General features: G+C 42.5%; 1 protein-coding gene across 3 annotated transcripts in view; it reads left to right on the forward strand.

The window, feature by feature from the left end:
* The window catches only part of mest, a 32,235-nt gene extending 17,036 nt beyond the window's left edge, over positions 1-15,199 (forward strand). Inside the window, exons 8-14 of one of the 3 annotated variants that reach the window (XM_033040079.1) lie at positions 1,604-1,662; positions 1,759-1,799; positions 2,764-2,834; positions 3,659-3,760; positions 9,335-9,411; positions 11,437-11,500; positions 14,619-15,199. In XM_033040079.1, coding sequence (XP_032895970.1) covers positions 1,604-1,662; positions 1,759-1,799; positions 2,764-2,834; positions 3,659-3,760; positions 9,335-9,411; positions 11,437-11,500; positions 14,619-14,736 — 532 coding nt within the window. In that variant the 3' untranslated portion in view covers positions 14,737-15,199. The remainder of the gene's footprint in view (positions 1-1,603; positions 1,663-1,758; positions 1,800-2,763; positions 2,835-3,658; positions 3,761-9,334; positions 9,412-11,436; positions 11,501-14,618) is intronic. The other 2 variants (XM_033040080.1, XM_033040081.1) reach the window with 2 other exon arrangements.
* The last annotated feature ends 1,140 nt before the right edge of the window (positions 15,200-16,339 follow it).

Consider the following 16,339-nt stretch of genomic DNA (forward strand, 5'->3'; position numbering starts at 1 on the left):
AAAAAGGTGAATTTATTATGGGGAACAAGGAAATGGCAGATGAGTTGAACAGGTACTTTGGATCCGTCTTCACTAAGGAGGACACAAAACAATCTTCCTGATATAGTAGTGGCCAGAGGATCTGGGGTGACGGAGGAACTGAAGGAAATCCACATTAGGCATGAAATGGTGTTGGGTACCGCAACGTTCAGTGCTGGGACCGCAGCTATTTACAATATATATCAATGATTTGGATGAAGGGATTCAAAGTAACATTAAGAAATTTGCAGATGACACAAAACTTGGTGGCAGTGTGAACTGTGAGGAGGATGCTATGAGAAATCAGGGTGACTTGGACAGGTTGGGGGAGTGGGCAGATGCATGGCAGATGAAGTTTAATGTGGATAAATGAGAGATTATCCACTGGTGTCAAAAACAGGAAGGCAGATTACTATCTAAATGGCATCAAGTTGGGAAAAGGGGAAGTACAATGGGATCTGGGGGTCCTTGTTCATCAGTCTATGAAAGTAAGCATGCAGGCACAGCAGGCAGTGAAGAAAGCGAATGGCATGTTGGCCTTTTTAACCATGGTCGTCGAGTATAGGAGCAAAGTGGTCTTTCTGCAGTTGTACAGAGCCCTAGTGAGACCACACCTGGAGTATTGTGTGCAGTTTTGGTCCCCTAATTTGAGGAAGGACATTATTGCTATTGATGGAGTGCAGCGTAGGTTTACAAGGTTAATTCCCGGGATGGCGGGACTGCCATATGCTGAGAGAATGGAGGGGCTGGGCTTATACACTCTGGAGTTTAGAAGGATGAGAGGATATCTTATTGAAACGTATAAGATTGTTGAGGGTTTGGACACGCTAGATGCAGGAAACATGTTCCCGATGTTGGGGGAGTCCAGAACCAGGGGCCACAGTTTAAGAATAAGGGGTGAGCAGAGAGTTGTGAGACTGTGGAATTCTCTGCCTCAGAGGGCGGTGGAGGCTGGTTCTCTGGATACTTTCAAGAGAGAGCTAGATAGGGCTCTTAAAGATGGTTGAGTCAGGGGATATGGGGAGAAGGCAGGAACGGGGTACTGATTGGGGATGATCAGCCATGATCACATTGAACGGCGGTGCTGGCTCGAAGGGCTGAATGGCCTACTCCTGCACCTATTGTCTATGTTTCTATGTTTCTAACCCCATTCGCCTGCCTTCTCCCCATAACCTGTGACACCTGTACTAAGATCGGCGAAATAGCCCTGTAATGATGAGCAAAAACACTGATCAAAGACTGAGCAGAACTCGGCACCTGAAGACACAAGGAACTGCAGATGCACGAATCATGAGCAAAAAACAAACTGCTGGAGGAACTCCATAGGTCAGGCAGTCTGAAGAAGGATCTTGACCCAAAATATTGCCCGTCCATTTCCCTCCAAGGATGCTGTGTGACCCACTGTGTTGCTCTAGCATTATTTTTTGCTCAAGGACTCAGCACCTCGTTTACAAATGGATGAAACCTCAGTGCTGTTAGCTTATACATTTCAGAGACCAGCATTTAGAGCTAGTACTTAATATGTCTATGTAATCCCATTATTGCAAATGTCTTGGTTTCAGTGATTATCTCTCCTTTGTTTTAGATCTGAACACGGTAATCCTGGACATCTGATAATTAACAGCCTGTGTTTGTCAAATGGAGGTATTCAACTATTTTGTTAACATTTATAAATCTGTTTTTTTTTAAAGTTACGCATTTTATGGATGATAGGTTATATCATTCTTTACATTGTTTCAGGAATTTTTCCAGAGACAAACCACCCACGATTTCTGCAGAAGGTATTTATGATTTAAAATAAATAAATAATAGTATCATTAAAAGTGTTTGGATGTATTCAATGGAAAGAAAGCTGAATGAGCCATATCTAAGATTTGGGAGAAGTACGTGAAGGATAGAAGAATGTGTTGATGGGGTAAAGTGAATTAAATAGAGTGGGAGGAATTGGAGCATAAATGCATGCATTGACCATTTGTGCTGAATGGCCTGTTTCTGCATTATAAACAATGTATACAATGTAAACAATGGAATTAGGCTGCGAAACTTCAGGCAGTAAAACCACAGCAAGGAATAGATCATCTTGCAGGATGCAAAGTATTTGCGTTCATTTTATAATTTCATTTTGGTCTCTGAATTTTAAAGAGGGGCATGCTTGCATCGCAGGCAGTGGAGAGAAGATTCACCAGGTTGGTTAATGGAGTGAAAGAACTGAAGTATAAAGAAATATCGAGAAGGTGGCTGTTTAGAAGAACAATAGTTGACCTTTATGAAACATGCAAGGTGTTAGAGAGGATTAACGGAGTGGATGCTGAAAGGATGATTTCCCTTAATGGAGTATCTAGAACAAGATAGTATAATTTCAGAATTAAAGATTTCCAATTTCAAACGGAGCAATTTCTTCTCTCTTAGAGTGATGAGTCTGTCGATTCCCTACCCTTGAAAGATGTGAGGGCAGTGTCGTTGAATATAATGAAATATAATGACCTATTCCATCTCAAGATTATGTTGTTGTATCATAGCATTAAAATTGAGAAAGGATAGCAGGAATTGTGAACAATAACTAATTAATGCACAACTATAACAGTGTTGACAATTGAAAGTGAATTAATATTCCATATTCCAAACAAGATTTATCAATGGTCACTGATGTACTCCAAGTATACAGAGAAATGTGTATCTTTAAAAAAAAACCTATAAAAATGGGCAATTATTTCTAAATTAATGTCTTGATTTTCTTTACAACAGTTACTCAAAAACAGTGGTTGCCTTTCACCAATCTTCACCAGACTTATCAACTACTATTTTTTCTCAAAAGGGTGAGTGAAGCTATGTGGATCTGACATGCCGTGATCCAGCATTTACACTCTGAATAAGAATTGAGCGGGATGTCCATTTAATTTTTCCCAACTCAGATACAATGGCATTACAGTTTCAGCTTTTTGCACAAATGAAACAATACTGATTTGAGCTTTGTGAATTACTATTATGTGCAGTAAATACTTTCCACAACCTTTATGTGGTAATTCTTCCTTCATTCACCAGCTTTAAACAGGTAAATATAATTGTGAATTTAAGCCAGGATAACCTGTATTATATTCATGGCTAATGTTTTCATTAAAATCAGTGAAGGGAAAAATACTGCATGCACATTGTCAGCTGGGCTCAAATGGAATCTTGTCTGGTGTTGGAAGCTTCAGCTTTAAAACCCATACCGGCATTTAACATAAAATAGAGGCTAACAATTAAATATGGAAGGAGTGCGGTATCTCAACTGATTCAGTCTTTAGAAATTGATGTCAAATTGATGTGATGGGAAATCAGACCTACAGTGCCCATCACAATATTCACTCCACGAAAACCCTCCGTAGGGACCACCAAGGAAAAGATTAGCCGGTACGTAGCACCTATCCTATTTGATATAATGGGTGATAGATGATCTCTATCAACAAACTTGGTTCCTGAGATTGGTCATTCTGAGAAAGAATGACAGAGGACAGGCTTGATCCTCCAGCGAACATTAATCGTGTTTTTATGACAGTCCATGGCCACTTTATTGGTACTGGTTTTTATATTTATCATTCATGAAATTTTGGGCTCTGGTGATACTTCTTCAAGGGATTTTTCTCCTGGACTTTTCTAGAATCAGTGCAGTGTTTGGACCCCACACACAGCCGACAACTGCAGAATATTGGGACATGTGGACCGCTGTCCGGATCAACGATGGAAACCTCGTCATGGACAGGTGAGTCAAGTGCCAGCCACTATTTAACTAGCTTGTTAGGTTTTCAGCCAACAGCTATATGTCAGGAACTCAGTGGGCCAGGCAGCATCTGTGGAGGGAATGGACAGATGATGGTTCAGGTCAGTACCCTTCTTCCAGAGATGCTGTGAGTTCCTCCAGCAATTAGTTTTTTGCTCAAGATTTCAGCACCTGCATTTTCTCGTTTTTCAACTATGTATCAGACCGTGCTGGGTCAGAAGGCTTCATGTATAAGTTTGACCATCCCAGAATGGCACTTTCATCGTCTCTCAGCTGATCAAACTGCAGATGGTAAACATAGTTTTATGGGATATGTAAAACTGTGTTAGATTCCCCAGTTATAGGGTGTAGGCTGTTTCATCTGATATTGATTTTTAAAATGTTCAGTAACAGCACAGTGGAGCAGCAGTAGAACTGCTGCCTCACAGTACCAGAGACCCTGGCTAAAGGTGCTGTTTGTTTAGAGTTTGTACGTTCTCGCTGTGACCACATGGGTTTTCGCCGGATGCTCCATCATTGGTTCGTGTGGATTTGATAGGCTGAAGGGCCTATTTCCACACTACATCTCGAATTTAAACAAAAGTCTGTGATCTAGGATCACAATCTATTCACACATAGAAAATAATATGGCCAGGCATTCCTTGGCTGTTAATTGTATACAGCCTCTTTACCCAACTTCAGTTTATTGCTATCTTTCTCTACCTGTCACTGTTCCCACAAGAAATAATAGTCATTGACGTTTTCTGCTCAATAAATTTTGTCTGATAAATTTCCTATCCTCTCCATACTGAGCTGACAGCATGTTTAAGAAAGGTAGGAAACTAGTAAAAGGTGGAACGTTAGTTATGTAAATTAATGATGATGTTAGCACAATAGAGAGAGGTGATGAAGCAGGTTGGAGCAAAATCAAACTACAGGAGGAACTCAGCAAATTGAGCAACACCTGTACAGGGAAAGGAATTGATGATGTTTCAGGTCTGGACCCTCCAACAAGACTGAGAGTAGAGAGGTAAAGGAAAGGGGTGAGTGAGACAGGGGCTAGTAGGTGTTAGGATGAGCAAAGTGCGGTGAAGGATGACTGGCGAATGGAGCCAAGTGAGGGAGGAGTGGAGTTCAGAGGCAGGTGAATTATGGGTGGAAGCTGACAAGGAAAGAGAAAGGCAGATAGTCACGGTTGTCAAAAAGGTATAACAATAATATTGGGAGATGTTCTAAATGGCAATGAACAGGCAAAAGAACAGATCTATTAAAATGAATTGGCCTGATACCTTAAGGGTTAGGTCAATGGAAAACTAAAGGTAGACACTTGAGGGGATGTCTCAAAATACACTGAATGGATACATTCAATTGGGGGAAAAAATCCAACCTAGCATCCTATGTTGAGCTGAGAAAAGATGGTAAAAGCAGTGAGTGTTCTTATGGATATTTAAAAAAGAAAAGTTAATGCACTGGACATCAGTCCTGTAGAAAGTGAGTCTTGGGTCTTAATAATGGATAATGGGGAGATGACAGATAAATTGAACAGGTATTTTGCATTGTGTTTTGCAATACACATGTACCAACCCGAAAATAGTTGTAAATCAAAATATAGGAAGGGAGAACCTTGAAAGGTACAATAATAAGGAATGGAACTGAGCAATGTTGGAGCTGCAGGTTGACCAGTTCTTGGATCCTGGTGGAATTTTATCGTAGGATTTCAAAAGTAGTCGCCAGTGAGCTACGTTTAAAACATAAAATTCACGAATTTGAGCACATTTCCATTTGATTGAAAAATTGCACATGTAATTCCTTGACTTAGAAAGCGAGGAGATAGAAAGCAGAAGACTACAGGCCGGTTAGTTTAATTTCTATCATGGGGAAAATGCTAGAAACCTTTATTAAAGATGATTATTGCAGCATCTAGAAAAAATAAAGTTGAATTTAGCATGGTTTTGTGAAAGGGAGCTTAACTTTGGCCAATTGGATCTTGAGGGGTCCTGACAGGGGGAATGTAGAGAGGATGTTTCTTCTCGTGGGAGGTGCTAGAAATAAAGGTCAGTGATGAAAATAAGGGGTTGTCCATTTGAGACATAAATAGGGCTGTTTTATTCCCTTGTGTCTGAGAGTGTTTGGAACTCCTCAAGGGGTGGTTGATGTAGAGGTTTGAATATTTTTGAGGTAATGGTAAATATATTTTTGATGACAAGGTTCTGCTGAGTGTTGAGCTAAATTTACAATCAGATTAGCCAGGATCTTATTGAATAGCAGTGTAGGCATGAAGGGCTGTGTGACCTACTTCTACCATATGTTTGAAAGTCTCTTAACATTTATCCCAGCATGGGGCTCTGCAATGCCTCAGAGACTAGATACACTAGTATCATGATTAGCACTCAGTATGCCTTTCCAGGAGTAAAACACTTGTGGAATTTGCACTAAGAGTGCCCCTTATAGCATTAGATGTATACAGTGACGTGTTACTTTCAATGACACTATAACAAAAACCTGACAGAAACCCCTACTTTCCAGTCATAAATTGCTCACATTTGACTTTGGAGAGGCTGAATGCGAGGGATGGAGTTGGGCAGGCTAGGGTTAGCGCTGCATACTCTCCGCGTTGAGATGGGGGAGCACAGGAACTTGCGTCAAGCTCCTGTATGGTGTAAATGGACCATTGCTGAGCAGAGGTAGCACCAGCTGTGTGTGTTGTTAGACTACCTTGGTTGTAGGATATCTCCCTCTCCCCTCCCTCTCCCCTCCCTCTTCTCCCCCCCCCCCCCCTTCTCTTTGTTTAACTGCACAGACCTCCCTAACCCTGAGATTTCTCTGCTGTAAGAAGCTGGGCTGAGAGCGAGAGCCAGCAGCTGCTGTCACATAAGAAGACATGAATTTGGTGGAGCAGGTGCTGGCTGTCCTTGTCCTGGTCCTTGCTTGCTGTGACTATCTGAATGCTGAACAACTCTACCTCATGCCCACCAGCACCACCTTTTACAGGCTGCCTCTCCGCATTGAGCTATTGAGTGGGGAATTCCAAACATTTATCACTCTGTGAAGAAGTGCCTTCTCAATCTTGTCCCGAATGGTCACCTCTTTTTAAAAATAATGTATCCCCTGGTTTTAGACAACCCAGCGTGTCTGCATCGATCCTTTTATGCCCTGCAAGAATGGGTTAAAAAGGAATTGAATAAATGATTGATTTCTAGTTTAATTTAGAGATACAGCACGGAAATAGGCCATGCTGTATCCACGCCGACCAGCAACCCCGGACATTAACACCATCCTACACATACTAGGGACAATTAATACATACACCAAGCCAATTTACCTACATATCTGTACGTCTTTGGAGTGTGGGAGGAAACCAAAGATCTCAGAGAAAACCCACGCAGGTTACGGGGAGAACGTACAAACTCCGTACAGACAGAACGCGTATTCGGGATTGAACACGGATCTCCGGCATTGCAAGCGCTGTAAGGCAGCAACTCTACTGCTGCGCCACCGTAATACTAAGTAAATTAAATATATGTAAAATATAAATAGTAGTACAGTTTCAAGATTACGGAGCAGGAGTTAGAAAAGGTAATAATGAGTTGTTTCTATTTCAACCTGGGGGTTTATCCATTGGTACTTTTACAGTTTGGCAGGAGTTGGAAGGGAGAGTTCAAATGAGCAATAATGAGGTTTGATAAGAGAGAGATGTTGGAGACATTAAGTGAGAAAAAGGTCACCTGTTGAGTAACACGTTTTTTTTTAATCCTGCACAGGAAACTGTGAGGCTCCTAAAATGTTCATTAAATATAGGGCAGGATTTCTTTACACTTTACTGTTGGTCATATGGAGAAGTATCATAAATGTATTTTTTGTTTTAGATCCTGACTTTCATAAATGTCCTAGCTTCCCTGTGCGCTTATTCCATCCTTCCTGGTCGTTTTGAGCCAGGGAAGGGAAAATATAAATAAATGCCCTGCAAATTGCATCCAGTGGAAATAACACAAATCCATTCAACAGAGCTGAGGTCCAGAAATGCCAGTGCAATTAAAATGGCGTGTTGCTGTATATTCTGTAAAGCGCAGCTTACATTCTGCCAACTGGTTTTTACATCTACGTTTGCTTGGCCTGCGGTATAATAAGAGGTCGAGCACGGAATCACTGAAATGAGGTCTGATTTACATTCATTATTCAAGAACCTTTTAATTTTCCTCTCAGAATTGTGCAACTGGGAAAAGTCCCAGTTACAGTGGGTAATGTAGATTGCTGCCTCTATAAATGCAAAGCTGAATATCTGTATGGAATTGGATTAAGGATTGGTAGGTTAAGTACAGATAATCCAGTGCTGTCAGCAAACATGTTTGTCCCTGCATTGCTGGACCGTGCAAATATGCTAAGACATGTCTCTGGTCAAAAATGTGCAAATACTGACTTAATTTTAATCAAGACGATGTTGTTGCAAAACATATTATTACAAAGTTGAATTAGTAGTCTTTCATGAAGCAGAATCTTCTGCCTTCTATAATTACATCAAATCTTGAAAATGAAGCTGTATTGATTAGTATTCCATCAGTGCAGGCAGGGCAAATAGATGACATTCAGATTCAGATTCAGATTCAATTTTAATTGTCATTGTCAGTGTACAATACAGAGACAACGAAATGCATTTAGCATCTCCCTGGAAGAGCGACATAGCAAATGATTTGAATAAATAATAATAAATGTCCGGGGGGGGGGGGGGGGGGGTGTGATTGGCAGTCACCGAGGTATGTTGTTGAGTAGAGTGACAGCCGCCGGGAAGAAGCTGTTCCTGGACCTGCTGGTTCGGCAACGGAGAGACCTGTAGCGCCTCCCGGATGGTAGGAGGGTAAACAGTCCATGGTTGGGGTGAGAGCAGTCCTTGGCGATGCTGAGCGCCCTCCGCAGACAACGCTTGCTTTGGACAGACTCAATGGAGGGGAGCGAGGAACCGGTGATGCGTTGGGCAATTTTCACCACCCTCTGCAATGCCTTCCGGTCGGAGACAGAGCAGTTGCCATACCATACTGTGATGCAGTTGGTAAGGATGCTCTCGATGGTGCAGCGGTAGAAGTTCACCAGGATCTGAGGAGACAGGTGGACCTTCTTCAGTCTCCTCAGGAAGAAGAGACGTTGGTGAGCCTTCTTGATCAGAGTTGAGGTATTGTGGGTCCAAGAGAGGTTATCGGAGATGTTGACTCCCAGGAACCTGAAGCTAGAAACACGTTCCACCTCCGTCCCGTTAATGTGGATGGGGGTGTGCGTGCTGCCCCTGGACTTCGTGAAGTCTACAATGAGCTCCTTGGTCTTCTTGGAGTTAAGGGCACATGTTGGGCCAAGTGCTTTTTGTTGATGGTGACTGAGTTTTGTAATGGTTTTGCGTAAACTGGGGGAAGGTGAAATATAAGATTGTAGAATGGATGTAGGTCGATGAGGGAAATTAAAATGTGTAAGAAGCAAGCCCTCTTAAATACTCATGATGAAGAGCAGCCTTAACAGTATATTTCCATGTCATTTTGTCCTAGCTCTGTCCTGATTGCAGGTATAACATTCTATAATTTAATGCTCTTTCAGTATTTTACAGTTCATCAATCAAAGGTGGAAGTACAGAGATCGATGGGTAGGAGCCTTGATTTCTACCTCTGTTCCATGTATGTTGAACAATGTCTGCCTTTTTTATTAATAGAGAAACTTTTCTAAAACATATGAGAGTTGTTTACAAATAATCATGCACCATTATGGGCCTGGCCCACTTAGGCGATATTTTGGGTTGAAGCAATTTCGTTGAAGCAATTTCGGCAACAGTGGCGACAATTTGTGTTGTCGTAGTTGCCGCCAGGTGTCGTAGGTGAATTCCATTAAAACTAGTCCCTGGCAGTCCACGAAAGAGCCGCTTAAGTGGGACAGGCCCGTTAGTCACTAACACCATCTGATTCTGTTTGGCATCTGCTGCTCACTCGAGAGAATAAGCGAGTTTGGTATTCCGAAAAACGCAAGGATTCATGGGATTTGTCAAAGGTCACTCGCTATAAAGAAAAAGCGAACAAAGCGCTGGCTGTATAAAGTGTATACATTTTAATCTTTATTCATGATTTATGTGTAAAAATATATTTAATCTGAGGAATGGGGGTGCCAGGTAGTGGGAGAGCAGGGTGTAACAGCAAGGGAGAAGGGGCAGATGCGTGTGGGACACGGGGTGAGACTGGACTGGCGGAGGGACATTCTCGGCAGCTGCGCACTCATAGACCCGCGCCTCATCCGCAGCCAGGATCGAACCCGGGTCCCTGGCGCCGCAAGTGCTGCCGAACCGCCACTGGACCGTCACCGTCCTCCTAGAGCAGAGCCGAGCCCGAGCCAGCACCCCCCGCCCCACCTCCGCGCCGGCTGCAAGTCCAGGGCCGCCACTGCTCCGGGTCAGCCGCGGACTACCGGCCAACCCGGCCGGACTGTCCAGGGCTGCCGGCCAACCTGGCGGGACAGGCAGAGCCGAGCTGGAGCCAGTACCTCCCACCCCCCCCCCCCCCCGACGCCCGGACAGGGACAGGACACCCGGGAGGGGACGGGGACGGCCCAGCAGCAACCCAACAGCGCCCGCTGCGCCGGAGACCTGGGCCAGAACCCGACCACGGGCGAAACGCAAGTCTGCACACAACGCAGCGCCACAGTTGCCGAGAATGTTTATAGCGAGTGACCTATGACCTGGGCATGCGCAGTCGGAATACCGAACTTGCTTATTAAGCATAAAGACCTGACTGAGCATTGATGATGCAATTGAATTGACAAAGAATTTTCAGATAAAATATTATAATGCAATTAAGTTCTCGGGTAGACATAAAACTTAATGGTGCTGAATTGAAGAGGAAAGTTATTTTCTGTGTAGTGGCCAATATTTATCACTAACATTTATTATTTAGTCATTATCCCAATGCTTTTGTCGAAGAATATTGTGCACAAATTGGCATGTCTGCTCCCAGAAATGCTATGAAAGCTGATTAAGGCCTGTCATTGGGTTTACTAGCTGACAGAAACTGGATGTTTCTTATGTTCTCTTAATATTTGAAAAACACTCAAACCAATAAAATTAATATTCAACTTTTATTAAACATGATTAACTTTTAAAAACATAATTAAATGCATTTAACTCATTTAATTAAAAGTTAATGCTTCTGTCCAGATTTGTCTTTAATGTCAGTAGGTCTGTGGGCTTTGTGCCAGGATAACCTGGTTCAAGCCTGCTTGTGGAAGTTTGTGCTACCCTACTCGTGCATGCACAAACTCTATCTAGAATTGCCTGCTAAAATGGCAATTCTGAGCTATTTATCTTCTGTATTCAGGCCTAAAGAATGATGGAAAAAAACCATCCAAGATCCTGCTCTGTCGCTCTTCAATGACCTCTCTCTAGTTTGGTCAAAGGTGCTGAGTACCTCGAGGATGCTTTTTTGTACAATTGTAGAAATTTGATTTTGAAATATTAATGTATATTATTGAGTTACAAAAAACTCCAATAGTTTCTAGTTTCACTTAATTGGAATTAGAGGTCCATAAATGGTGGGGTATTTTGTGAATGTAACCAGAGTGTTGCTGGTGTAACACAAAATGGATGTCGTTCCCTTTATTAACGGACATAGTTCCAAAACACACGAGACAGTGTGACAATGTCCCATTCTTTGTTACAGTACATTTAATCTATGGACCGCTGGATTCTGTGAACCCTCATCCTGAATTTCTGAATCTTTACCAGTAAGTTTTGTTCTGCCTGTATTTCCAATTCGCTTAACTAACTGATACCAGACTGCAATTGTCTGCACTCTCTGACTTTGGATGGATAATTGCTAAGCACTATGGTTTTAAAGCAATTATAAAGCTAAGCATGCATGCATCAATTTTAAACAAATATGTAAACTAGCAGGAAGGTCAAATATTTTTTTTTCTGAATTGGGATGACATGATAGTCTTTGCTGTATAATAAATCAGAGGATGCTGCTGTACAGTAGGAGCACTTTCTTACTGCGAAATATGCTCCAGATGAGGTATTGGATCATATCCCAGTCTAATACACATTCCTTATATCCTGTTACCCAGGTGTAACTAGCTCGTTCTAAGCTTCCCTCAGTCTAGTTTCAGTCAATAAGATACTGAGTCAAGCACTTGCGCATCTAAACTATATTTGGAAAAACACAGTGACAGTTCCCCACTACTATAGCTAACCACCGTGGGTTTGATCCCTGTATCTGCTTGGCCAAGCCCTCCTAGCCTCGTGCAAGCAGAGACACTCCAAAAGGTCACGCCGTCCCAAGCGTTCTACGGAAGATCGACACAGGACCTCGTGGGAGCTACCTTTTATAGGTCCCCGAAACTTGAGGGACCGAACCACATGGGGGTGGTCTCTTTACAGTCCAATAACAGATATCGATTAACACAGTACATGATAGACATTTCCCTAACGCAATAATACAGTAACCAATACATTGTATTCAAACGGAGCTTCTGGAAGGAAGCAAACATTTTCCCAGGTATTCAAGAAACCCAGACAAGGCTCAACACTTAACCCAATCAACATCTAGCAAAGTAAAGCTTTGCAACAATATTTACAATGTGTATGTCTGGTTTGCATTCACCCAATCCGTTTCATGCAATTTACACCTAATTGTAAGAATCTGCAGATGTCCCATTCTTTCCCTGCAACTCTTATCTAGGCTCCAGACAAGATGGCACCATTCTGCAGCTTGTCCCATTTCTGCAGGAGGCACATTTAAATTGACCAAATGGCCTAGCAGTCCAGAAGCCTTTACTCAATTTTAGTGGCCTGGCATCTCCAATTTGACCAGAATTAACACAGGCAGCTTTTGAGTCCTTTAGTCCAAAGATTAAAAGCTTGCAAATAGAAACTAGTAAAAGGTAAACAAAGCATAGATGCCAGGGACAAGGAACTTTATTTGTGAATACTCAGTTTTAACTGAACTCAGGACAGAAACATGGAAAATTACTTGCAGTTTGATCCACGATAGGATTTTACCTGTAGAGCTGGCGTTGGAGAGGGTCCAGAGGAGGTTTAAGAGAATGATCCTGGGGATGATTCAGTTAACATATGATGAACGTTTGATGGAACTGGGCCTGTACTTGCTGGAGTTTATAAGGATGAGGGGGAACCTCATTGAAACTTGCCGAATAGTGAAAGAGTGGATTTAGTTTTAGTTTGAAGATAAAGCGCGGAAACAGGCCCTTTGGCCCACTGGGTCCGCGCAGCCCAGTGATCCCCGCACATTAACACTATCCTACACACACTAGGGACAATTTTACATTTATACTGAGCCAATTAACCTACAAACCTGTATGTCTTTGGATGTGGAGCGGATCTGGGAGGGTCTTGAGCCAGAGGGCATAGCCTCAGAATAAAAGGTGTACTTTCAGAAAGGAGAGGAGGAGGAATTTCTTTAGTCAGATAATGGTGAATCTGTGGAATTCATTGGCACAGACGGCTGTGCAGGCCAAGCCATTGGGCATTTTTAAGGTGGAGATTGACAGACACTTGATTAATAAGGGTGCCAAGGGTTATGGGGAGAATGCAAGAGAATGGGGAAAGAGAGAGGGAAAATAGATCAGCGATGATTGAATGGCAGAATAGACTCGATAGGCTGAATGGCCTACTTCTGCTCCTATGACATTAACATACCAATGAATTTCCATACATCATTTTAAGAGGCAATTAATTACACTGTTCCAGTGTTTCTACTTGACCCAGTATACACCATCTTTCAATTCACTTTTTCTCACCACTGGAACTGCAATAGCAGTTGTAATGTAGCAGTAAATGTCTGTGGGATTATCCACTGTGCATACCCACCTAACTGGATTAAGCTAAGGTGGTTTACAGTGGGGACCTTTGCTCGGCAATAAGTCTGATTGGAGTCAAGACTGTAGATTGAAAACTGAGCAGTTACTCTTGGTTAATTCAGTGCAGAATTGGCTGAGATGATAAACTGAGGCTCTGTCTGCTGACATGAACATAAAAGATCCATATTTTGTAGAAAAGTAGGATGTGTAAAATTCTTGTATTTATCTCTCATCCACCATCACTATAATTGACAATCAGGTCAATACCTCTGTGCTGTCTGTGTGATTTTGCTGTTCTCTGTCTTGAGGCAATAATTGCCTATGTTATGCCCCTGTCCCACTTAGGCGATTTTTAAAGTGACTACAGGCGACTAGGCTGTCGCCACATGGTCGCCGGGGTGTCACCTGTATGGTCTCTTCAGTCGCCCAAAGAACTGTACCTTTTTTCTGGTCGCCGCTGGATTTTGAAATGTTCAAAGCTTTTCGGCGACAGTTGGCTTGTCGTAGGTTGTCGCCAGGATGACGTAGGTTGTCGCCAGGATGACGTAGGTTGTCGCTGGTGCTGACTTCGGTAAATTCCATTGGCTAGTACCTACATCGACCTAAGTCAACCTGGAGTTGAATGGAAAAGATGAACAAAGGGGGAGAGAATGTGGGTGGATTTGTGGTTACCCGAAATTTGAAAATTCAATGTTCATACAATTGGGATGTAGACAATCCAGTGGGGCATGAGGTATTGTTCTTCTACAAAAAATACGAAACGCTGGAGCAATTCAGTGGGTCAGGCAGCATTTCTGGAGTATATGAATAGGTGATATTTGGGACCCTTCTTCAGACTCGAAACACAGTTCGTTGTGTGGTTCTTCTAGTTTGCAAGTAGCGATTCTGTGGCAGTGGAGAAGACTTGGGACAGACAGATTGGTGTGGGAATGAAGTTTACTTTGGGGTTGTTAAGTGAAGGAGTAAATCAGAATTGTTGGATGAGCTGATGTAGAAAGATTGTCCACTCTTTATTTTCTTTCAGGACATTGGTACCAAATTCAACAGTGTCAGTCCTTGATGATCACATCAGCCATTATCCTCAGCTTGAAGATCCTGTGGGATTTGGACAAGCTTACACTAACTTCATCAACTCCTTCTGAAGTTTTAGTGACAGCTCTGGACCTTGACCAATGAAGGTTCACCAGCTTCTTCTGCATTACAGGAATTCTGGGATCAAACAGTAGGCCAACAAACACTTTAACCCAACACATCCCACAGATAACTACGGTGTTATTACATCATTCTGTATTGCTTAAACAACATTTTGCAGTTGCCATCTGAGAGCAGATGGCAACTCTTTTGAATGAGTCAAAGTGGATAGGCTGCCCATTCCAAATGTGAAATTTTGCAATACACAGCAGATCAGGTCAGTATTTTGGATGGCACTTTCTTATATGAAATGTAAACTTTGTCTTTCAGCATGTATTCTGCTTAAGGGTTTAGCTTACTGTATTACAGGGATAAACATTTCACTGCCCGAAAGTGTACCAATTCAGCATGTCGATTTCTCGAAAGGTCCATCTGTTGGATGCTTGATCAATTATAAATCACTCATCGTGCAGATAATTAATGGGCAACATTTTCAAAATTGGCAAATAGAACACATACAAATTAAGAGATTTTTTTGGGCGTCAGATCATAGTGGTTTCTTCAGAGGAATTTGAGAGAGTATATGCAAAAGATAAAGATAATCAATGATAAAACCAGTAACAAGATTTTGGAAGAAGCTGCTTTATTGAGGTTAGCAGCCAATAGAGTTGCGCATTCACTACACTTGTGAAGGAAAGCTCAGTGTCAGGAGGACAGTCTGTTAATTCCTAAATTTAATTTCTGTCCAATTTCATTTTATCCCTTTCACTCATGATGGTGTAAGTTAAATTCATGTCACCTAATTTTCAATGCAAGGCTAAATTTAGTTATAGAGATTAGGTTTTTGTTAGTTATAGTTTACTAAGGAAGGTTGTTGTATTTGTAATACAAGAAGGATCCACTAGATTGATTTCTGTATGGGTGAGGCTAGATTGTCATTTTGAGCAGAGTAAACTAGGCCTTTGCTATATAGTTGAGAAGGATGAGGTGATCTCATCAATACGTGCAGTATTCTCACAGGGCTTGACAGCACATTGCAGGGGTGATATAAAACTAGTGATACAATCTTTCAGGATAGAAGTGAAAATAATTTTCTCTACCCAACATAGGGTTGCCAACTTCTCACTCCCAAATAAGGGACAAATTCCGACGGCAATTCGTTGACCAACTCGGCCGTAGCTGGGTGAATGATGAGTTGGCCTGGGTGCTGGACTGCACACAAAGCCCAGCTGGTGGGCCAGCTGAGGAGTTTTGGCCCGGGCGCCGGACTTTGCGCGTGATGTCGGGCTGGGCTGCCGACCGACGGGGCCACGGGCGAGGCACTGCTGCTGCACTTCATGGGCAGCACTATGTCGGGACAGGTGAGGCGGGGCTGGACGTGGCGCTCCGACCCGATAGTCCCCTGGACATGCGTAGTAGCAGTCAAATACGGGACAAGGGAGGTCCCCTATGGGACAAACTAATTTAGCCCAATATACGGATGTTCCGGCTAATATGGGACCGTTGGCAACCCTATCCCAACATGACAAAGTACAGGGAGTTACTGAAAGAAAATGCAGAAGATAAAAGATTAGTCATGATATTGCTGAATGGCAGAATTGGTGTAAGAGACTG

This window comes from Amblyraja radiata, chromosome 21, assembly GCF_010909765.2.
Source record: "Amblyraja radiata isolate CabotCenter1 chromosome 21, sAmbRad1.1.pri, whole genome shotgun sequence".
NCBI lineage: Eukaryota > Metazoa > Chordata > Chondrichthyes > Rajiformes > Rajidae > Amblyraja > Amblyraja radiata.